This window comes from Rhineura floridana, chromosome 1, assembly GCF_030035675.1.
Source record: "Rhineura floridana isolate rRhiFlo1 chromosome 1, rRhiFlo1.hap2, whole genome shotgun sequence".
Taxonomy (NCBI): Eukaryota; Metazoa; Chordata; class Lepidosauria; order Squamata; family Rhineuridae; genus Rhineura; species Rhineura floridana.
In genome coordinates this window covers 47,406,189-47,430,883 of record NC_084480.1, presented here as the reverse complement: position 1 = coordinate 47,430,883, position 24,695 = coordinate 47,406,189, and the positions used below count along the sequence as shown (strand labels likewise).

Here is a 24,695-nt window from a genome sequence, read left to right as displayed (position 1 = left end):
GTAGAACTGCGTGTCGTCAGTGTACTAATGGCACCATGATCTAAAACTCTTAATGACCACTTCCAGTGGCTTCATATAGATGTTAAATAACATTGATACAATGGGCCCTATGGAGAATGCTTGGCAGGATTGGGATGATGAAGAAGGGTTTGCAGATGTGATATAGGGGCTGGGGAAATAATGGGGGAAGTGCTTCCAGAAGCGTCTGGCAGCTGCATGTCTAGTGAGTCTATTAATGCCAATAACCCCCCTTTGCCTACAACAGAGAGAGAGAGAGGAATCCTCACTGGCACACAGTCCAGACTTAGCCATTGAACAGATAGACTCTAATGAACCGACTGTACTCTTCCAGAGAGATAAGAATGAGAGCAGTTTATCAGAGCCAGGGAAATACATTTCTCCAAGGTCATGCAGACTGGAGAAAAGGAGGCCTGTCCCTCTCCCAATACAGGTCATCATCCATCCGGGTGACCAAGGCCAATACATCCCAGAAACCAGGCCTAAATCAAAATTGAAGTGGATCCAGATAATCAATGTCATCCAGGAAATAAGGCTTTCTCTTGAGAGCACTGAAGATGAACAGTTGTAAAGGGGTGAAATTTAAGGATGTCTTTCGTCCCCACCGAAGTTGGGACTGCAAGATTAATATCCAAGGACATATAAAGCAGCAGGAGGGAGAAGGCATTGGGATTTACTGGTACAGTAGCGCCCCACTCACATGGTGGGTTATGTTCCAGACCTCTGCCGAAAATCGCCAGAAAGTGGGACATAGCCTGAAGCCTCCTGCTGCTCTGGCATGATCAGCTGTACAGTACAGCTGATCCCACGCTACAGCTGATTGCTGCCAGCTGTAGCGCAGGGAGCTCCAGCCGCCATGCTCCAGCTGACTGTGATCAGCTGTAGCACGGGATCAGCTGTAGCGCAGGGAGCTCCAGCCACTTGGCAGTGCGTGGCCCCTGAAGCTCCCTGCGCTACAGCTGATCAGCTGTAGTGCACGATCAGCTGTAGCACGGGGAGCTCCAGCTGACAGTGCTTGGCCCCTGAAGCTCCCCACGCTACAGCTGATCGCCCTGCTGGTGCCGTATTAGCGGAATGCTGAAAAGTGGGGCACCGAAAAGCAGGGCCCTACTGTATATCTCTGGATAATTTGCAGTATATCAACAAGGGTTTCCAACTCATCAATTTTAACAATAGCATGTACAATTTAAAGGTTTTTTTTTAATCAGCCATGATGGCTGGCCTTTTGATTACTTCTTCCCTCATGTGTAAAATATTATTAAATTTATATCCTGCCCTTTCTCCCAGGGCGGCAAGCAAAACACTAAAAAACACTCTAAAACATCTTAAAAAACAGATGTTAAAATATATTAAAACAAAACATCTTTAAAAACCTATTAAAACAAAACATTTAAAAAAATTAGGTCTGTGTGCATCTTTGCTTGCCACTTTAAGAGTCTCTGGTCTATAGTAGCTTAGGTGTAGACTTGTTTTTGTATATACAGTGCGTAGCTCATAAGGTGCAGTAGACTCTACTGCCTCCTCCTGCTGGGCATTAGGGAAATCAGCCAAGAAATAAGATAACATTTAATTCGGGGCTTTGAAAATGCCAAAAGATGGTCCTTGCTTCTTGTCCTCATTTCACAGTACTTAGGAAGGCATAACCAGTCAGAAAATGGGGTGTGGGGTGGGGAATGTAGTCCAGAATACTCCAGGATCTTGGACAACCAGTTGTCACATACAAACATTCTTTACCCACATAGACCAATGCAAAACCATTCTTTAAGACTTTGTTAAGAAAACCAAAGAACATGTATTTTCTTAAGCAAAATTCCATTCTATACTTGGATTACATAATAAAAGATAGTAATGGTTATTAGATAATCAAATCCTTAAAGCACAATGCACGAGTATTCAATTACATTCAATAATACAATGAATATCCACTAATTGTGGAATAAAACAGTTTCTGTGATCTTGAAACATGCTGTAGATGTAGGCTTTATCAGGAATGCAAAGAGTTCAGTTTCAGGAGACCAAAGGGTATGTTCAGTGGAAGCTGAACTGAACTGTCTGTGGTTTGTTGGTGCTGACCAGAAAAAGTTGAATAATGCAGAGAAGAATCAACTCCCTCCCCCCGAGTGACTATGGTAAAAGGTTGCAAGCGTGTACCAAAGAAGCCTTGGGACATCTTGTCAAATTGCAGGATGATGACCAAAGTAGACTTGTCACCTTCTGTAGTCGGGAGAGAATGAAATGGGCCTCCTTGCTGCTGTAGTAATGCAGGAAAATGGCATGCCAGCGCATTATCTGTGTCCTGGCCCAGGAGCAATTCATGTTAACCAAAGCTTGGGTACTGGCTTCATGCCAGTGATCTGTTAGGTTCCAGTCTAAATGCATTTAATAAAAATCTTCTGTGGCAAATACAAAAAGAAAAACTAAAACTAAAATATTCCAAAAATGTGGTTCCTCAAGAAAACATAACAATAAAATATTTATTGCTGGAAAGAAAACATAAAAATAACATATTTTCATGGCCATAGGTGAGATGAATGGAATAATAAAAAACTAAAATTAGCAGCCAATAATTTGAAAATGTGCCTAAATAGTGTGTGTATAAACCAAGAGATGCAGGTCCAAACCAGACTAAATCAAAGCTTTCTTTTATTGAGAGAGAAAAAAAGAATAGTGATACAAAATTACTAGGTGTGTTGCAGCATTTAATCATTAATACACTAACCCATTCATAACTCTACACTAAAGAGATAGAAGGTCCCTACTGCTATAAGGAATGACAGGTAGCACAGGTTACCTATCCTAGGCCCAGGAGTGGGCAGTGGAATACAGTTGAAGTGATGTGAAGGAGCTCTGACCAAAACGCAGGAAGGGATCTCTTTGCCTCAAGGCTTGCACCGGGACACAGACTCCCTTCCCAATCTGTGGCCTGCAGTCCTGCGCTGCATTCTTTGAGAGCATAGTTATACATGCTGGAGCTCAGATCACCTTCTTGGGTCTCAAACCCTGCTCTTCAATACACTTTCTCTTTTACAAACCAACATGAAAAGGAGGGGTCTGGGTATAAGGTGATCTCGTGTTGTGTATGTATTTCTTGCTGTCACTCAGAAAAACTAGTTCTGCTTTCTAGTGCTGTCTTTGAACATTGGGATTCTGCTGGGCATGAGGGAAATTGGACAAGAAATTAGATAACATTTAATTCAGGGTCTGCACGTTCCTCCAAACGTGCCAAAAGTTGGTCCTTGCTTCTTCTCATTTCACAGTTTTTAGGAAGGCACAACAAGCAGAAAACAGGGAGTATGGGGTGAAATATGTAGTCCAGAATACTACAGGATCTTGCCACCCTTTTGACTCCAAATGAACCAAAGTGGGGGTTAGCCAGAGCACTCTTAACACGTGAGTCTTAATGAGCTGTTTTGGGGTCCCCGTTTTCATTTATAATCTAATATTTTTCTCCCAAGTATGCAGAACCCATTACATTATCTGTGATGCCTGTTTCACTAGCCACAGCTGATAGGTACTTACTAAGTTGGGTGAACCTGCAACAAAATATGGTAGTGTACCCAGAAGAACATAATAACACCCTTGCAGTGGCCAACTATTTATTTATTTGTCTATGTCTATGGAACTCCAGCAAGCAGAACATGAGTGCCACAACATTCTTCCCACTTGTGATTTCCCAGCAACTGGTATTCAGAGGCATTCTGCTTCTGATAGTGGAAGCAGAACATAGCCATTGTGGCTAGTTGCCATTGATAGCCTCTTTGGCATTCCGCTCATGTACTCTAAGCTGTTAGAAGTTCAAGGGGCCAAATCTTTCTCCCACCCCACTTTTCTATCTTTTTCTGCTGATGTCCAGCAGTCCTTGGCTCCTTATTGGTCTGTTTTTGGGGAGGGTTTTCTTTTTAATTTCTGCAGGCTTAGGTAGTCACTAATTGTGCAGAAACTCCTACCTATCTTTGGGGTGGCCCTGATTGAGGGCTGTGTTGAAATGGCTAGCCCCATTTGGCCACTCCAGTTGTCATGTGGCAAATTGGGGCAGCTGTTTTGATTTTTGGGAGGCAAAGCAACATTTTAAAGGGTAAGGGAGTTCTTACCATGGTGACAGTGGCAAGAGCTTTCTATCCGCCTCTACTCTTGTCTTTTTTGTACAGAAACCTGTTAAATCTGGCTCTGTGAGTGGCAACAGGAGTGGAACTGAAGGCTCCTCCAGATGTCTCTTTTGTTGTGGATGCATTCTGCAAAATGTTCTTGACACAGTAATAGTGCATTACTGGTGGATTTATTTTGCTTTAGTTTGTTCTGAGATCCTTCCCCTGTGCTATCACATTAGTGCTGTCTGAAGGTGCTATAGCGCAACAAAAGCAAAACAAAAAATAAACCAGAACATATGTGGCGTAAAGTCAGGCAATTTCAGCAGGAAGTTACAGGATATGCACTGGGTGGAAATCAGAGCCTGGAAGTACAAGTAACAAATTACTTGTAATTCATTACTTTTTTGAGGAACGAGTGGGTAATTCCTTTACATTTTGATTGTAATAGAACTAGGAGTAATTTTATTACTGTTGTGGAGTAATTGTAATGTTTCCAGCATTACTTTAGGGCATTACTTGGGGAGGAAGCAGGGGAAGTCTTCTGCTCCTCTGATTTGTGGACGAAAATCATGTGCCTCAAACTGGGCTTCTGTGCAGTGTTGCTCTTCCCTCATGCTCTGTGGGTGGGTAGGAGGCAACAAGGGAGGAGGTGGAGAGTGAGACGGGGTGGAGTGGAGAAAACAATTGTTTTAAAAAATGGGTGGTGGTGGTAAAGAATGGAATGGTGAAGAAAAAGTAATAAATTACAGTTACAGTAACATGCCCCCCAAAAGTAGTAATTACCATTACAGTAACTCTGAAAGTAACTGATTACTTTTCCCCAGAAGTAATCACTACAGTTACATTTCAGTTACTTTTTTAAAAAAACACCTACAAGGTGCTGGCCTTGTCTGCTGCACATCTAAGTAGCCTAAAACAACATTAAAAATAAACACAAACACACAGAGGGTAGTGGAATAAAAAAAATTATCCGTAAGATTAACAGAATGGCATAACAGAATCTCGCATCCCCCCCAGCAATTATGATACCTCAAAACTTGAAATCAAATTTTATATTTGAAATCAAATTTTGCAATGCAGTTCTGTTACGTCTCAAAAGAACAAGATGCTCAAAGAGCATGTCAGACAAGGAATGTCTTTTTACAGTCATTACATTGCCACCGGTACTGAACAGGTGTTCTACTGTGGTGTTTGAAGGCATGCCTGTGTTGTGCTGCAAAAACCACTGCAGCACATGTGGAAAGCCATGGAGTGATGACAGTTCCCTGCTGGGAGATCTCACGTACCTCAACAATTCCTCATCTGCAGTGTCAACTTCTGACTTCTTGCCCTGGGGCTGAATGTTAAAGAACTCATTTTCCAAATCATCTCCTTCCTGGTCTTTGAAGACTGATCACTGTCCTCATTAAGTGCACCCATCTTTATTTCAGCTTTCAACAAGGCTTCCAATGTGTATCTAAGAAAGAGAGAGGATGTGTTAATACATATATGTTAGGAAACCACCATCTGCTCTTGATTTCTTGATGGTTGTCATGTCCCCTGGTTCAGGGTCTGTCAGCCTGAGCCTGTAGGAAGGTGACCAAGTCACCACACTCATGGGGCAGCACCGCAGGCCCTTAAGGATTAGCTGCAGCACCCAAGGTTGTGATGAGAAGCTCCGGGAAGAAAAGGCCCAGCCCCTGCCTACCACCTTAAGCCCTCTGATGCCTCCCTTGAGACATTTCCCTTGGAGTAATCCACCCAAAGGGCTTCCCTAATGTTCTTAGTTATTGGTATAGGTGGTTGCCTGGCACGATTCCAGCCACTCTAGTTTGAAGCAAGGGTGTAGGCAGGCTGCCATAAGAAGCCTCTTGTCCTCCCAGATAGCTGCAAACCACTTTCTTAGGGCTTCACGCACACCTCTCAGGAACTGAAAACAGTATGCGTACCTCACAGGTTTGTTTTCCAGCCCTTCTAACTTGTGGCCCAGACTGTAGGGTATCGGTAGCCAATACTCGATGAACGTGCCATTTGCCCGTTGCAGGATGTCTAGGGACTGGGCTGTGGCCCCATGATCTCTGTGTTTTCCTGCACCCCTACAGTCTCAGCAGCTGCGATCCTGGACAAGAAGCAGTGGTCCATTATGGTGTTCCTTTTTAGTGGCACAGTTGACAGGAGCTCATGTAGTTGCTTCAGTGCATCAAAGGTGCAATTCTACCTGGTCTTATTTGGTACCTTCAGATACACACCACATTGCACATGGATGTATTCAGTAATCTGTGCTGACTGGTTCTGCTTGGACCACAACTTGCTGCACTTTCCCATCAAGGAACGAAAGTGTTTCTTGAAAGAACCAAGAAGACTACTTTTGGAGGAATCAGAAATCATGTCCTCTATGTCGTGTGTTGCCACCAGGTTGAGGGTGTGGGTAGCACATCTCTGGTGTGGTGGTAAAACAAAATCTTCTCCTGAGTCTGCTGCTTCTTCCTCTGCTTCAGGTCCTGTATCTAGCATCTCACAGATGGGCACAAACTCCACCTCAGCCTCCTGGTTATCACCATCATCATCATTTGCACTGGTGTCTGCAGCTGCTGCTGGTTTTTTGGCCATGAAAACTTTGAATGCTTTCACAAAGTTGGAGCCATTGTCTGTAGTAGTGAACATAACTTTGTTGTGAATCCTGTACTGCACATGCACATCATGCAGTGCTTTTGCAAGGACATCATATGTATGGCGCCCCTTTAGATGCTTGTAAGCCAAGGCCCCAACCTCACATTTCAGGATAGTTGGGTTGATCCAGTGGGCTGTTATCCCAAAGTAACTCTTCTTGCCATTGGTCCAACAATCTGCAGTGGTTGCTATATATGCCACAGCACCCATTCTGTTTGCAATAGTTTCTCTCATGTGGCATGCTCTCTTCTCAATTCTGTCAGAGTCTTGGCACATGTGACAGTGAGATCTTTTGGGAGTCCAATGCAAACCAAACTAATGAATGATGTTTGTCCACAGCCTGAAGTGGTAATGTCTCTACAATGAAATCAATGATTTTCCTGTCGAGATTGCTCTGGGTGATAGGCTAGCCTCCCTGCCGGATCCCCACCTCTCAAGGCTTGTCTGCTGCTGCTTCAGCATTTTGGAAGGAGAGGTGTTGTACATTGGTTCCAGATGGCTACGTCTCCTTGCCTTTATTGCTTCTTCAATTGCTCTCAGCTTCTCAGGGTATACCCTCTAAGGAAGAAGAACAAAGCATAAATCCAAGAAAAATGGAAGAGGCACTTCACAATTTAAACACAAATAGACAATGGACACTCTTTGAGGACCACCATGACAAAAGCTTCACATTGGATGGTTGAACAGCATAGGGGACAGAACTGACCCCTGTGGAACCCCATACTGGAGAGTCCAGTGTGCCGAGCAATGTTCCCCAAGCACCACCTTTTGGAGCTGACCTGCCAAGTAGGAGCGGAACCACCGCCATGCAGTCCCTCCCACTCCCAACTCAGCCAGTCTTCCCAGAAGGATACCATGGTCAATGGTATCAAAAGCCGCTGAGAGATCAAGGAGAATCAACAGAGTCACACTCCCTCTGTCTCTTTCCCGACAGAGGTCATCATAAAGGGCAACCAAGGCTGTTTCCATGCCAAAACCAGGCCTGAAACCTGACTGAAATGGATCCAGATAATCGGTCTCATCCAAGAGTGTCTGGAGGTGGCCTGCTACCATTTCAGCCCTAGGATTCTGAAAAATCATGACAGAGAAGAACAGAAACAGTTTGAAGTCAGTTTTAATGAAACACTGAAGGATAATGAAATGATTTAGTCACAGTAAGGGAATATGAGGTAAAATTAATAATAAATTAATAATTAATAATCATCAATAAATAATAAATAATCAACACAGGGTTTGGAAAGAGTCAGTTCTCTCATTCCTTCTGTCTCCTAGTGTTTTCTTATCACATTAAGCTTTCAATTACGAATTATATGAAAGTGCATTACCTTTACGCAATATATTGTACGTTGGAAACTCTACAGGCTGAGGTCACCTTCTTTACAGTGTCATTTTCATTAGATGTTTTGGAACAATGTCAGGCAGATTTTAAATCAGAGATCATCCACTCATGAATTGCTCTCAAAACAGAACGTGTAACCACTTAATCACTGGAAAATGTTCTTGTGTGGCTGCAATTCCACCCCTTTCCTATCCTAGCAGAATAGCTAAATCACTGTGATAAGAGTGTTTGAGACTAATGTCTCAGTCCTTGTAAAGAAGTTTGACTTCCTTTTTAATTAGATTGCCTTCACTTTGTGTTGGCCTTCAAGTGTCATTAATCTTTTATAGATGAAACGCAGGTTGGAATCCTTATGCAGCAAGAAGACTTGACAACGGGTAGGAGGAACCTTTTTCAGCCCAAGGGCTGCATTCTTCTTGGCTAACCTTTCAGCGGGACACATGCCATCAATGTGCATAGCAAAGACAAAAGGGTGCATGGATACCTTCCCGCGTACCACACATGAACACACAGACATACATATATAGCACACACACACACACACACACACACACACAAATGATGCATATGCACATGCATACGCATTCACTCTCCTTCCAGCAACCAGGCTTGTAAAAAGCACTTCTTTCAAGCCTAATTGATAGAATGGGGGGTAATGTTTCTGAAGATTGTCCATGAGTGAGGGAGAGTTAACCCTTTCTTCTCCAGCTGCAGTCCAGGAAGATTGCTGCATTTCACTGTAACTATTATGCTTTAAACCCTCCCCCTCTTCAGCTGCAACCCACCTCCCAATTTCTCCTTGGCTGCAATTCAACTGGTGCCAATAGAAGACATTTTTGCAAGCCTAATTATAGCAAGGGGTATGTGAGGCAAAGAGCCCCATTGACTGAATCTGCCCTGCAGGCTGGCAGTTCCCCACCCATTCTTCACAGAGTGGAAACCAATCCACACTGTATTTGCTATCTTAAAAAATGTAAATGTACTGCCTTCAAGTTGATTCTGACTTATGGCAACCCTATGAATAGGGTTTTCATGAGGCTGAGAGGCAGTGACTGGCCCATGGTCACCCAGTGAGCTTCATGGCTGTGTGGGGATTTGAACCCTGGTTTCCCAGGTCATAGTCCAACACCTTAACCACTACATCACACTGGCTCTATTTGCTATCTTATTTTCAGGTTAATCCATAAGCCCCTTTCATGCCCCAGTATGCATTCATTGAATGCATGAAAGAGGAGGGAAAGAATCCCAGATTTAAATTCTGAGAGTCTGAAAATATAATGGAAGAAAAGAGAAACTGGGGGTGGCAAGGTAGAGAGAGACCTTTTTCCTCTCAATGGGTAGGAGGGTGTTTGAAATAAGACATGGAGGGAGGGGGAAAGGAGTTGACTTCTCCAATTTGGATTAAAATCCAAGCCTAAGAATGAACTCTGGCTGCAATCCTCACATTATATTTTGAGGTAAACATTAACAGTTGCTGAGATTGGGTCTTCCAAACAGGAATTGCAAAATTGAGCAGCACAACTAATTATAATAAACTGCAGTACTGATATGGAAGAGGAACAGAAAATTGTACTATATATCAGGCTACTGTTCTCTTTTTTGGAAATGCTTCAGTTACCTTTTATAATACATGTTTGGATCTATAATGCGTTAAGCTATGCATCTTAAGCTGTATTTTGGAAACTGACTTTATTTCTAAAATGATCTTTGTATTTGCGTAGCATGTAAGTGAGAGAGCCAGCAAAGATCCCTGAACATATTTTGCTTTCCCCTTTTGGCCCCCTTCCTTGTGTCACCAAGAGCTATTAACCCTGTAGGAGCCTTTCTGCAGTGCACCAGTTCCCTGGGGGTGCACTCTTGGTTAGATTAGTGTGGGGTAATTCATGAGGAATTGGTTGTCCAGCCTCTTGGGCAAAGGTGACCATCAATCCTGTGTTGCCTTTTAGTTCTGTGATTCTGTGAAGAATGAACAAAACTTATGTTTTCTTGTATGTATTTCTCCCTCCCTTAGATCTTGTTTTAAAACGGAAGGTGTTTTGAGTCTCCTGCTGCAGCTGCTTGTGCACAGAATCAGTTCAGTCACACATTGATTAACGCAAGATGGATGGAGTTTTCAAGATGGAAGATAGTACTTCATTAAGGAGAGGGGCTCAGGACATTGCAAAGGAAGTCAAGAAACAAACAGTGAGGAAGGTGAATAAAGCTGCAGACAAAGCTCAAGCTGAGTATACGGAAAGATCTTACAATAGATTCCAAGGTAAAGAAGATGATGCGTATTACACCCAAGAAGGAAATTACGGTGGAGAGGCAAATGAAGATGAAGGATCAAGTGAAGCGACTGAAGGACATGATGAAGATGATGAGATTTATGAGGGGGAGTATCAGGGAATCCCAAATGCATCTCAGAACAAGGGTGGGGTTTCAGCCGTAGGAGAGCCCGCACGAGATGATTACAAAGATCGTCTTGAATTGGAAACAGAAAGGAAAGCTGATGAAGAAGAACTGGCACAGCAGTATGAGCTCATCATTCAAGAATGTGGGCATGGACGTTTTCAGTGGGCCCTCTTCTTTGTCCTTGGAATGGCACTAATGGCTGATGGGGTAGAAGTTTTTGTGGTTGGATTTGTATTGCCCAGTGCTGAGACAGACATGTGCATCCCTAATTCTGGATCGGGATGGCTTGGTGAGTATTATCTATGTCCTGTCTTTGCTGTGTCATAAATTAGGCAGATATTGTCTAGTATGTACTTGACAGTGCTATCCCTTATTAAAAGAAGTAACTCTTTTTGCTTTGTTAAGTCTGCATGTGAGGTTCACAAAATGCATTAAGATATCACCATGTCTCTCTTTTGTTTCATTGTGTGCCTAAAAAGAAGAGTAGAGGAAAAACTTTTCCTCTGCCCTTGTCATGACTAAGGATGGAAAGATCTTTCAATTTTGGTTCTCCTGGTTTCTCATTTTTCAATCTTAAATTCCATTCTTCACATTTCTGCAGCAATTTGCAGGTTTTTTTTTAAAAAAAATCATCATGAAAATTCTTCAGAATTTTAGTGTGGATTTATTTCTCCTAATAACATTTTTGTAGGCAGTTTAGATTAATGTACACATTTTCTAAACCATTTCTCATCATTTTGCATATTATTTTCATTCATGTTTTCATTTTCATGCATACTTTCCCCTAATTTATGCATTTTTGTAAACATTGGTTGGCAAACTGCACCACAAAATTCAAATAAGTGCAAATTTTGAAGGATGGCTGTGTTTCGGTTCTCATGTTGTTTCGGAAAGTGTGAATTTGATAGATTTGGCATGAAATGAGAACTGAATCAAAAATCTTGCCCATCCCTAGTCATGACCAATAAACATAAGTAGGTATGCACCTAAATCGTAGTGATAGTCCTGCCCCTTGGACAAAAAAAAAATACATGAAGTTTTGTAAATCCAGAATAAATATATTTTGATAGTGAGCTGCATAGCATAGTATCAAGAATAATAACAGAGAGATGGAAAAAAGGCATCATTACTAGGAGTGTTTGAAACAGAGTTGTGTGCAAGCGGCCTCTCAAAATTCTCCAAATTATTGCTGGAAAAGAAATTGGTGGTGATGGGACCAGGGGGAGGAGAAATTCTTCAACAGTTTCTTGGGAGTGAGGCCTTCTGTTAGTAGTGGCAGTAGCACAGCTTCATTGTTTTTTCTCCCTGACACTGCAAGTGGCAGCAGCACCCAAGAGCATTGGCAGCCTGGCCACCATTTTGCATCCTGAAGGATGTCCCATCTCTAAAGTCATTCTAGGGCATTATGGGAGGAGACCTCCACAAAAAACGATGGAGCATATTTTGAGGGAATTTTGCCTTTTTCGAGGGGTACTAGGTGACAAAAATAGAAAATCCCAGACATTTTCGCAGAAACACCTCTTCTAAGAAATGACAGCTCAGTTTAAGTTTGAAGACTCATTTGTTTAAGTGGGACTTGAGTGGGAATAGTTCAGACATATATTATGAAATTACAGTGAAAGCTTATTATAACATGCGGATTGGGGGAGAAAGGATGCACCCACATTATAGGGGTTCAATGTTATAATACAAACTGCTTACTGTATACAATATTTTACCCAGGGAACATTATTATACCTGTGGTGTATCCAAATCTGCAGTACAGTGAGCTGCATTGTAATAACCTTCAACTGTATTTGAGATTGTGTGTTCACAGGGAAAAATACTAGCATTTCTTCATCCATTTAATATGAACAGCATACAGTTCTTTGAGACACTGTATTTACTGATTTAAAGCATACTATGTATGCTCTAATTCTGAGCCAGTGTGGCGTAGTGGTTAAGTTATTGGACTACGACCTGGGAGACCAGGGTTCGAATCCCCGCATAGCCATCAAGCTCACTGGGTGACCTTGGGCCAGTCACTGCCTCTCAGCCTCATGAAAACCCTATTCATAGGGTCTCCATAAGTCGGAATCAACGTGAAGGCTGTACATTTACATTTACATGTATGCTTTAAAGTGAATTTTGTGCATTTTATGATTCCTGTGTAGATGCTAATAATGCCAGACAAATTTTGTGAAAATCTAGCGATACAATGGTGAATTTACCGATATTTGTCTGAAAACTGTGAATCTATAGCTCTTTTTGGACATTCACAAAATTAACCACAACTAATTAGCATTCATCAAATTTTGTGCATAGTAAGTAATATAAACCTACCATCTCTATTCATAAATATTGAGCAATAGTGTAACTTTTCTTTTTAAATGCAACATTGTATATCCTGATTTTATTCATAAGCTCATGCTCTGATTATACAGTTATAGGCCATAGCCGGTATGAACACAAAGTTACAAAAATGGTCTTGGGATATGCCCATTTTAAAGTTGGGCATATTCCTGGTTAAAAAATATATCTAATCTTTGCTGACACTCTTTCAGGACAAGATTTCTTTACTCCCTGATTTGTTTTGGTGCTCCTTGCTGTATTCCATTTGGAATGACAGTGTTCTCTGGGGGGGGGGAGATGTGGAGAAATGCTGTATATATGTTTGTTTATGCTTATGCTTGGAGCCAAAAAATGTCCTGTGACTTCTATGACTGCCATGAGGCCTTGTATTATTACATTGTTACAAGCCTGCTTAGTGGTGGCAACTTGGTGACAGGCTTTGAGAGGAGAGAGACCCAATTGCTTGGAGAATGTATTAGATATTCTAGGGCCTGGACCGGGGTTTTAAAAAAAATGTATTTTATTGTTTTAAAAAGAAACATAACAGAAAGTATCAAAATTTATACCCATCACCAATAGGAGTTTGCGGTACATATCTTTAAAACTCTACATTTCATTATTTGAGCATATATTATAATATGCTTTTAGCTGCACTTGACAGGAGTCATACATGTCATGTTCTATAGTATATTCCATACATTTCCACTAGGTGGTATTAAAGCAATGTGAATTAGTTCTTTCATTTAGGAAACGTGCACAGTTCTCCTCTCCGTACACTCGAGCAGGTAGGCAAGGGGCAGCAGCCACCGCCACCCTGTGCTTTCTCTCCCTCTCCCTCTCTCTGCCATCCTCCCCCACACTCGAGCAGACAGTAGTAAAGAGTGCTTCTAGGGCACCCAAAGCACTGTTTACTGTGGAGGCACCTGTGCCACCTAGCAAGGAGCACCATTTCAGCCATGTGTGAGAGAGCTGTCTGTGGCAGCTGCAATCCAGTAAACAAGGACCCCACCACCACACATCCTGCACCCAAAAAATATTTTGTTAAAAGGACCTTCTTTCCTGGAGGATTTGTTAACTGAGATATTACTGTACCCAGGATGATATTAATAATTGTTTGGTGAAGATCAAATGGGAACTAGTGACTGACTTGGAATGAGAGGCTGCCCTGGGAAAAGGTCGTACCGGAGTGATGTGACACAAGTGGGCTTTGTAAGTTGGCTAAACTGTCCAAGCAGCCAGGAGGACAACTAGAGGAGGTTTGGTGTACAGAGGCAGATTGCCCCCAGTAACTGGACTGTGTTGTGCGAGTATTTGGCTGGGATGGAGGTTTAGGGAGATTGCCCTGAGATAAAAGCCAGTTAGAGGCTGGTGTCAGCAATGGTGTTTCTTGAGTCTTTAGAAACTGTCAGCAACCACCTTTAAGACCCCAATGTAAATATCAGGAAATATTAACTAAATAGTATCCCTTAATAAACCAACAATCTTTAAGGTTTATCCTGTCTCTAATGTTGGTGTTCATCTCACGCCTAAAGCCTACTACACACGTTACTAGGAGTTTTTTTTAAGTATTCTGAGTGAATTGATGGCAGCGGAAAATTAGTAAAGCACAGATACCTAAAGTCTGTGTTCACACAAAGCTAGGCTGAGGGACCAGGGGATTCCTGTTGCATGTTTTCAATTGCATTTGTTCTGTGCCAGTGTCAAACTTTCACCTCTAGTTCTACCTGTTATAATTAGTTCCATTAACTAATTGCCATGCTTCATAGAAATGCAAATAATGTTTAAAATATCTCCATGAGAAAAAGTCTTAATTTGGTCACCCTGTCCATTTTTGTGTGTGTCTGTGCCTCAGCAGTCTGGGTTTCTTTGGCTGAAAATACATCACTGTTTAAATCATTAGGTGTCACATCCACTTTTAAAACAAAACTGAAGATATTTAACACAACACTGAACTCTCCACAGGCTTCATGTTTAGATAATCTTGCAAGATAGATAAATCACAGTTTACAAGACCTCATCTATCAAAATTTTGAACTTTTTAATTTGATCTTCTCAGCTTCCAGTCATTCACAGTTCCAAGACTTAAAGTACCTATTGGAAGAAAAATGTGTAGCACATTCAAAAATGTTTATTAAGAAACCTATTAAGAGGCAAGGGTCATACAATTTCTACTCTTATCCTTCTTTTATATGGGGCTCCCATTTACCTCCCATCCAAGTAATAGAGGGTAGTATAAGTCAAACTCGATTTTACAGGCTTGTTTTGCCTCTGCTAGGCTTGGGCCAGGTCATCTGGCAGTAGCCTTTTTTCTGAGCAAGGTTTGGATCTGGTGTACTTTACGCCTGCTTAACTTAAGCCAACATAAACTACACTGGCTTCAGTGACTCAGGATTGCTCTGCCCATAGCCGTTTTAGAGAATATTTCCTGACATGAGTCACATCTAATCCTTGATAAATTGTTAGTAAGGACTGGATGCAATTTACATCACTAAATCCTTGCTAATATTGCTTGTTACCTCATTTGGATAATATCATAGTCAGGTGACAACAATCCCAAAGTACAGGTGTTTATGCTGCAAGCTTAGCATATGTTCAAGCTGTATTCCATCTCTGCAGCAAACACATTTCCTACAATTTTCTGTCTTGGATATGGCTTGTGCTGACTTATTCCTGCTTGGGGGGGGGGGAGTTTCCAGAATATAAATCAGAACTGCTGAAATACTTGACTCCTCCAGGTATCCTTACTTGCTTGATTCTCCCTTCTTCCATTCTAAATCTTTCAGAAGAGTTGCGCTTTCTCACATTGCAACTCTGCCTACTAATACAGAGCTATTTTGTGTTTTCTGTCCTGGATCCTTTACCACAGTGGTTCCCAAACATTATTCACAACAGACCACTTAAAAATTGCTGGGGTCTTGGAGGGCCACTTAACGACTTTCCTGTCTGTTGTAGCAATTGTAGCTCCATAGAATTCAACTTGTAGTAAAATAAAATACATTTTGGGAGCCCCTGCTCTACCAAATTTAATGAATTGTGAAATTTCAAAATATACTCTTGAGTTTTTCTGTGGTGACTGGCCACATGTGAATGGCCTACTCATTGGAAGAAGCCTGCACGCAGCCCTTATGTCGTATTAATTCACTCTCAATTCCATTTGGACAGGCTGAAATGCTTGAGACTGACCCTCTTTTCCATAGAGAATTGAAACAATCGCTGAGACTGTGTACACACCATTTAAAGCACATTTCTCATCCTCCCGCCTAAGAACTCTAGTTTGCCCCTCACAGTGCTACAATTCCTAGTACCCTTAATCAACTATAGGCTCTAGGATTCTTGAGTGGGTGGGAGAATGTGGCTTCAATGTATGCTGTTTATGCAGCACTGGAAGCTGTTGTAGCACAGTTTCCTTATGCCAGGTCAGTCTGTTTATCCATCTAGCCTAGTACTGGCTTCTCTGACTGATAGTGGTTCTCTAGGATCTCAGACCAGGGTCTTTCCCATTATCTGCCACCTGATCCTTTTTTACTGGAATTGCCAGAACTTGACTTGCCTGTTATCTTGCAATTTTCATTGCTCCACAATAAACAAAACAAAATCTTCAGGTAGACACTTCTTGGTCTAGAACAGATATTTTAAGTGAAAGGAATAGATTTTTAAAGAGTAATACTGTAAAGGGTCAAGTTTTTCCAAAAAAGAAAGGGATGTGAGGCAAGAATGTGCCATTATATTCATCTAGATGAGCTATCTCCAAACAAGCACAGATGCTAACAATATACCATACTAAACTTATGTGCGTGAAATGTAAGGAACCTCAGTGCATTGTGCTGCTTTGGATTATACTGCTTGTATTTCTAGGCCAAGAAATAAATTTATTTATCTATTTTATTTATTATTTGATTTATATCCTGCCCATCTTCCCAGCAGGAGCCCACCTCAGTTCCAGTGAATATTTTTATTTTCCATAGGAAGTGGGCCATCACTGTGGGATAGTTCCACCTATCGTGCGAAGGCAAGAATGTTTTTGAAGTCAAGACTAGGGGCGTCATGCCCCTCCCACTCCCCAGTTCATTCTTGCCTTCGTACGAACAAGATTGGAATTTCACATAGCATTTAGCTAAGTCTCGTATTTGTCTTTAAATCTTTTCTCTTTTTCTGTGTGTGTTTAGCCTCTGAGGGTTCCCTCAGGGACCGCGGCTGCGGCTTCATCACCCTTCCCTCAGAGCTATTCAATCCATTTTATTGACTTGATTGGGGGCTCCCTCTGAGACCGCGGCTGCGGCTCTCTTCGTTTTGGTAGTTTCTAGCCCCCACCCCACCCCCGCTCAGTTGTCTCTTTAGCCAGGGGGCTTCCTCAAGGACCGCGGCTGCGGTTCTCCCCTTTTGATCGCTTCTGATCGCTGTTAACCTCCCCCCCCTGATCGGTTGCCGCGGCTGCGGCTTATCCGATCTCAGCGGGAGCTCGCAGCTGCGGCTCCCGCCGTTAACCCTCTGCCTCAGATCGCCCTTGCAACGTGGCTTAAATCCCACTGAGGGCTTTTCAGACCGCGACCGCGGCTCTCTCTGCGGTGGCGGCCGTTTTCCCCTACCTGTTTTCTCCAGGGATTTTTTGGAGCCGCTACTGCGGGTTTTGGCAGCCGTTTTCCCCTACCTGTTTTCTCCAGGGATTTTTTGGAGCCGCTACTGCGGTTTTTGGCGAGATCGTGCTGGGCAGCCCTTCCCCCAGTTCGCCTCCGACGGCCGCCATTGCTTCTTCCCTCTCTGTCATTTTTTTTCCCGCTCCTTTTTTCCGGGCGCCATTTTTTTCTTTCAGAATTCGAATTTCCCGCCCTTTTTGTTCCCCTTATTATCGGATACCTCCCCTGCAGACTATCTATCCGTACGTTTGTGTATATGTGCTGCTGACTAATTTACACACGACTGATTTACACACATTACTGTGGCTGTAATCATAGTGGCTGAATTGTATTATCAAGGCTGGAGCTCCAATCCTAGTGGGCTGGATTGTATTATTAAGGCTGGAGCTTTAATCCTAGTGGCTGGATTACATTATCAAGGCTGGAGTTTTAATCCTAGTGGCTGGATTACATTATCAAGGCTGGAGCTTTAATCCTAGTGGCTGGATTACATTATCAAGGCTGGAGCTTTAATATCAGTGGCTGATTTGTATTAAATCTGATTTACATTACATATCCTGCCCCCTATGGGGCCGTGAACAAGCCAAAAAACCCAGCCTACAGCACTAATCTGAGTGTGCCTACTCTAAACAGCCTATATTATATTAACGCTGATACCTCTGTGCATTCTGCCCCCTCCGTGGCAGTGCATTCACCATCTGCCAGTGTATCCTACCCCCTCCGTGGTAGTACGCTGTGCCAGTTCGGGTCTTTACATCCTGCCCCCTCCGTGGCAGTGTACTGCACCCAGGTTCATATAAGATGGCAGAACAGCCAGGCATGTCACCATCAACACACATGGTGCCAGATCAGCCAGACATGCCACAATCAGCCAAGCCACAACATACTAACACGTCTAAGACCAGACATGCCAAAGCACTGGCTAAGACAAAACATCTTTACAGCCATAGTAAACCAAAGCGCCCTCGTTATGTCTCTGTGCCAACAACCACCACAGCACAGACACACATAAGTGATATTTTCCATTCTCCTGCTACTGCATCTGACGAGGAAGAGTTTGTTGGCTTTCCCCCTCACGGTTCGCCTAACGAACCTACCTCTGGCTTACCGCCTCAGACATCTGTTCCAATAGCCCACCAGGCACATACATCTCACACATCTGGTCTGCAGCTGTCTCCTGATTTCCTCTCTCAACTCCAAGCCATGCTGGCTTATTTCACACGAATGCAGTCACTACCACAAGTTCCTGCCATACCCCCACTCAACATGGACCAACGTGCGTTCCATGCTGCTCATCCTTCCTGCTCACCAGATCCTTTCGATGTAGCCAGAGGCAGATGTACGGACGAAGCCTCGTATGCGGAGGAGTTAACTTTCACTGACCATGTTGAAGGAGACGACTGGAGCGACAATTCAGATCATGAGGAGGATACATCGTATCGCTTGTTCAATACCTCAGATTACCAACCGCTCGCACGTAGGGTACTTCATACCCTTGGTGTCCAGACTGCGCCTTCAACTTCGTCCGCCCCAACTCTCAAAGGGGCCAAGGTCCTCAAATCCCCTGCACCTACTGAACACTACATCCCGGTGCCGGACCCAATTGCCAAATTAGCTTCCGAAGAATGGGCCCACCCACTCAAAGCTCGACGCTTCAAGAACACGGCTGACAGACTTTACGCCCTAGCCCCAGACTTCGCCACCAAGTTAGATGTCCCTGGCATAGACGAACCGATCGCTCGCCTCGTTTCGCGATCTATCTTGCCCAGGGAAGGGGAATCCCACCTAAAAGATACTACTGAACGTCGAATAGACTTCGCCCTCCGCAAGAACCACGAGGCCACTGCCCTATCCATGCGTGCCTCCGCTTCAGCCTCCATTTTCTCCAGAGCATCTATGATGTGGCTGGATGACCTTCTAGAGGATGATAACCCTGATCCTGTCGCCTTCAAAAGAGCACTATTGAAACTACGTAAGACAGCAGCCTTTGTGGCCGACGCCACTTTGGATGCCACCCAATTAGGGGCACGAGCCATGACGACTCAAATAGTCGCTCGTCGCACCCTCTGGCTTCGTCACTGGCAAGCTGATTCAGCGGCCAGATTGAGCCTGTCCAAGGCTCCTTACTCCGGATCTCTTCTCTTCGGTGAGGAAGCTCTAAAGGCAGTTCTGGTTGACCCAAAAGACGCCCACAAACCGGTTCTAGCCACAGTCAAGAACATCGACCACAGGCCCTTCAGGCGATTTCCCTCCTTTCGTTCTAACCAGCCCTTTCGAGGAACGCGACCAGGAGGACGAGGCCGCGATTTCAGACCCTATGATTCCAACGCATTCAGGGGCTCCTGGAACCGACGCCCCCAGGGCAGAGGTCAGTACCAAGGGCGCAGGGGCAACTCATCGTCCTCATATAGGGGAGGTCCTCGCCTACACAAGTAGTATTAACGCCATCCCCATAGGTGGCAGATTATTTAATTTTGGAGATCGATGGCTGCGCCTTACTACGGTCCCCTGGATCAGGGACCTCTTCACTTATAGCTATACCATAGAGTTCTGGGCAACCCCATCAGACAGATTCCACCCGTCTCCTTGCCCAAGGGCACCAGCCAGGCACAACATCATGCAGACAGCTATACCTCTTGCACATAGCGGCAATAGAGCCAGTTCCCACAACTGAGAGATCGGAAGGGGTGTACTCCCTCCTATTTGCTGTGCCAAAACGAGATTTATCTTGGAGGGCGGTATTGGATCTCAAGTTTGTCAACCGTTTCGTAACATACCGCAGGTTCAAAATGGAATCTCTCCATTCCATTACCGAGAGTCTGCATGAAGGAGACTTCCTGGCTTCTATCGACCTTAAGGAAGCGTATCTCCATGTACCCATTTGCATAGCTCACAGAAAGTTTCTTCGGTTTACCTTTGGCCACCAACATTTTCAATACAGAGCGATGCCATTTGGTCTCTCCTCTGCTCCAAGAGTATTTTCCAAGGTGCTACTCATCCTAGTGGCTTACCTTCGGACCCAAGGGGTTCATATCTACCCATATTTGGATGATCTGCTCATACGGGCCAAATCTGAAGAGCTGGCTCATCATCATTTAATGATCACCCTCAATGTTTTGCAGACCTACGGCTGGCTTGTCAACTTCGACAAAAGCCATCTCCAACCAACCCAACGCCTACTACATCTTGGGGCAATGTTGGACACCCTGCAGGCAATGGTCTTCCTGTCTCCAGATCGCATCACTGCCATCACAAGCATCGCAAGGTCCCTGATGCAACAAACATCTGCAGACGTCATGCTTCTCGCCAGAACGCTCGGAATGTTCATCTCTACAATCCACATTGTGCCATGGGCTCGAGCTCACACTCGGCCCCTTCAGTGGACTCTGTTGCCTTTTCAAAAGGACATTGCCAGCTCCAACCATCGCAAAGTTCGTTTGAGCCCCGCTCTGCGCCTCTCCTTCCGCTGGTGGACCAAGGTTCAACACCTCTCCAAGGGTACGTCGTTCAGAGAACCCCGCAGAACCGTCGTGACCACAGACGCCAGCCTCATAGGTTGGGGAGCCCACTGCAACTCCCAGTACGTTCAGGGGGTTTGGCCCAATGCAGAGCGATCTCGAAGCATCAACTGGCTGGAACTAAAGGCTGTCCACTTGGCTCTATGTCATTTTCAGTCTCTGTTCCCTTTGCATCATGTGCTCATTCGAACAGACAACACGTGTGTAAAATCACATTTGAACAGACGGGGGGCACCAGGTCTCGTCCTCTGCAGGACTTAGCCTCCCTCATCTTTGTCTGGGCAGAACAACATCTACAATCCCTGAAAGCAGAGCACCTCAGAGGGATTTTGAATGTGACAGCAGACTGGCTCAGCAGACAACAGGTCTTCCCGGGAGAATGGAAACTTCATCCAGCCATTTTCCATCGTCTCCAGTGTCGATTCGGCGCCCTCTCAGTCGACCTGTTTGCTTCCAGTCACAATTGCCAGCTTCCAAGGTACTTTGCCCGATACCTGGACTCAACAGCAGAAGCAGTGGATGCTCTGACAACACCGTGGCCAGACGGTCTATTGTACGCCTTTCCCCCCATACCATTGTTAGCCAAAACCTTGAGGAAGGCGCGAACCGAAAGGGCACAGCTGGTTCTGGTAGCACCATTTTGGCCACGCCGACCGTGGTTCTCAGATCTTCTGGCAATGTCAATGATGGATCCTTGGACACTTCCAGTAACGCCAGACCTCCTATCCCAGGGTCCAGTACTGCACCAGGACCCTACTTGGCTCAATCTAACAGCGTGGCGTTTGAACGGAGATACTTGAGGTCAGCTGGACTTTCTGACGCTGTGATTGATATTATTTTGGCCTCGAGAAGACCTTCTACCACTCGAATTTATCAACATACCTGGGTGGCTTTCTCCAAGTGGTGTCAGTCCCACCACCACGATCCATCCCAGGCCAATGTGCACCAGGTACTCCAATTTCTCCATAGTGGCTTTATGATGGGACTTCGACCCAACACTCTACGTAGACATGCGTCTACTCTGTCATCCATTCTCTCAGTGTCCTCTCCTGGAGATCATATTTCCTCACATCCGTTCATTAAACGTTTTTTGAGGGGAGTCGCCCTACGCTCTCCGGCTGTTGTCCATCGGTTCCCCTCATGGAGTTTGCCGAAAGTCCTGCAGGCTTTGCAACGCCCTCCGTTTGAACCCATCAGGACTGTGCCCCTACGCATACTGTCCTTCAAGGTCCTGTTTCTGATTGCAATCACATCTGCCAGACGCGTTTCGGAGTTGGGCGCATTGTCTTCTGCTAGACACCTCTGCGTCTTCCATAAGGACTCTGTTGTGCTGAAGACTGACCCTTCCTTTCGTCCCAAGGTCGATTCAGTTTTTCATTGCAACCAGGACATTGTTTTACCTTCCTTTTGCCCGAATCCTACCCATCCTCTCGAGAAGGCTTGGCATTCGTTGGATGCCCGGAGGGCTCTCAAGACCTACCTGTCTAGGACCCAAGAGATTCGACGAACGGAGTCTCTGTTTGTATCCTTTCATCCAGGGTCTATGGGGCATAAAGTATCCAATCCTACCTTATCCCGTTGGTTAAGGGCATGCATTACCTTAGCATATGAGTCCCTGAAGCTGCCAGTTCCTGCTAGTATAACAGCTCATTCTACTAGGTCAGCTGCCACTTCGGCTGCTTTTGCTACTAATGCTCCTGTTGCCGATATTTGTAGGGCCGCAGTCTGGTCTTCCCCACACTCGTTTATAAGACATTATAAAATTGATCGTTATGCCTCTGCTGATGCTTCTTTTGGCAGACGAGTGTTGCAACAGGTTCTTAATGAGGATTAACATGTGGGTGGTCCCTCCCTATATGGGTTGCTTTGGTACATCCCACAGTGATGGCCCACTTCCTATGGAAAATGTACCATTGGTCTCACCTGAAAGGTGATTTTCATAGGAAGGGGCCATCACGACCCTCCCAGTTGGAGGATGACTAGTGATTTTATCAATGGGTTACATGTTATTGTTTCCATATTATATTTAAATGTAAGAGTGAAGTCAAGACCTTTAGTTCTGTTATGTTATGAAGTTAGGTTAGAGTCATGTTGTTATGCATGTGACTATTATGTTATTTTCCTGGCGGGCCTGTTGGCCTTGTTCTTGTATTTTTAGATATCTCTTTTAGACTCGCTACGAATGAACTGGAGAGTGGGAGGGGCATGACGCCCCTAGTCTTGACTTCAAAAACATTCTTGCCTTCGCACGATAGGTGGAACTATCCCACAGTGATGGCCCCTTCCTATGAAAATCACCTTTCAGGTGAGACCAATGGTACATTTTCCTGAGAGAAACACATTTTGATAGCCAAGGAAGTTCCATGCTTGCTTGTGCTGGCAGATTGTTTCTTTGATGGAAATGAATGTGTCTACTTCTACTAGACCGACTTCTGTTGTCATAAGACAACACAGGGTTTCCCCCCCATCAAGCAGCATATAGCTTGATCTTGGTAACAGAAACAGCAAATTTGACTACCAGTACAAACATATTTATTTACATTGTACATCTCATGACCTAGTGAAAGCTTTCTTTACTTTGGATGTATTTAATACACTTGGGTAGCATGGTATTGTTGCATGGAGGATTCAATCCCACTTAGCTTTCAGAAATTCACAAGCAGTACAGGAAGGGGCTACTTTGCGCAGAAAAGTGGCTGGAGGGGAAGGGTTACACAGACGTCCTTATGCCGTCCCCTGAAAATGCTAGTCCTTCATCCGGGATTTTGGCTTCCTGTGGCTGCTTTGGGTTTGTTTTTGTTTTTTTAAAAATAACAACTGTTGAGGAAAACATAACAGGCAGCTGTGCCTCACACATTGTTTCAGTCCAAGTTTTAATTTTAATTTAAAGGTGTTTGTGTGTCTCAGAACAAAGATAAAATGACTTTTTATTCATAGAGGTTCTGGAGTTTGTGGATGTGTGTTTTCACTATTAATGCCTATTTGTTGGTCATTTTGCTGTGCGGCATCTAAATAGCATCTAAATAGCATTCACGCATAAGAGTAAGGTAGTAACCTTAATAAACTATACTTTGGCTGAACTGCAGCCTAATCACTCCAGCTTCACTTAGTGTGAGTGGGTAAACAAATCAGGAGTGGGATAGCTTAACATTATACCCAAACTCGGGATCATGGCTTGTTTTGCTCTAACCAGCCAGGATCACTAACTACTAGTCTTAAACCATATAAAGCCTTTATTCTTCACCTTGCCATTACACACACTGCTTCTGTGATTAGAGTTATGAGTACCTATTAGATGTTGGCTGATGTTGTCATTCGTGGCCAGTGACACAATCCTACCCATTCCCTGGGCCCAATAAAAAGGGGGGGCAGGGAGGCTGGACCTCACTTTAGGCTACCAGTTGATTGTTTGAATTGTAGCAAAACTTTTCCTAGCCAGGAGTCAGCTAGAGATTTGTGACGAATTCTTCCCAAATTCTGATGCTTTTTTATAGGAGTAGGGGAAAGGCCTCAGTGGTAGTTTTCAGTGGAAGCATCACAGTTATAATCCAAGTTTTGAGACGTGTGTATAATTTGTATGTGTAATTTATTTTGTTAGTGTATGTACCTATTGATAGCCACAGAAGTTTATGAAATTAATGAAATTGTTTGTTCTAGCATCAGATAAGCTATGTTTTTCAGTTAGTATAGCAAGAATGAGCACCTTGGCAGTTTCAAGGTACAG

The 24,695-nt window shown here is 44.0% G+C and overlaps 1 protein-coding gene across 1 annotated transcript in view; it reads left to right on the top strand.

Moving 5' to 3' along the window:
- Window positions 1-24,695, top strand: part of SV2C (synaptic vesicle glycoprotein 2C) — a 165,184-nt gene that overhangs the window by 46,434 nt on the left and 94,055 nt on the right. The window contains exon 2 of the mRNA XM_061620461.1: window positions 10,106-10,777. Within this exon, the coding sequence (XP_061476445.1) occupies window positions 10,195-10,777 (583 nt within the window). The 5' untranslated portion in view covers window positions 10,106-10,194. The remainder of the gene's footprint in view (window positions 1-10,105; window positions 10,778-24,695) is intronic.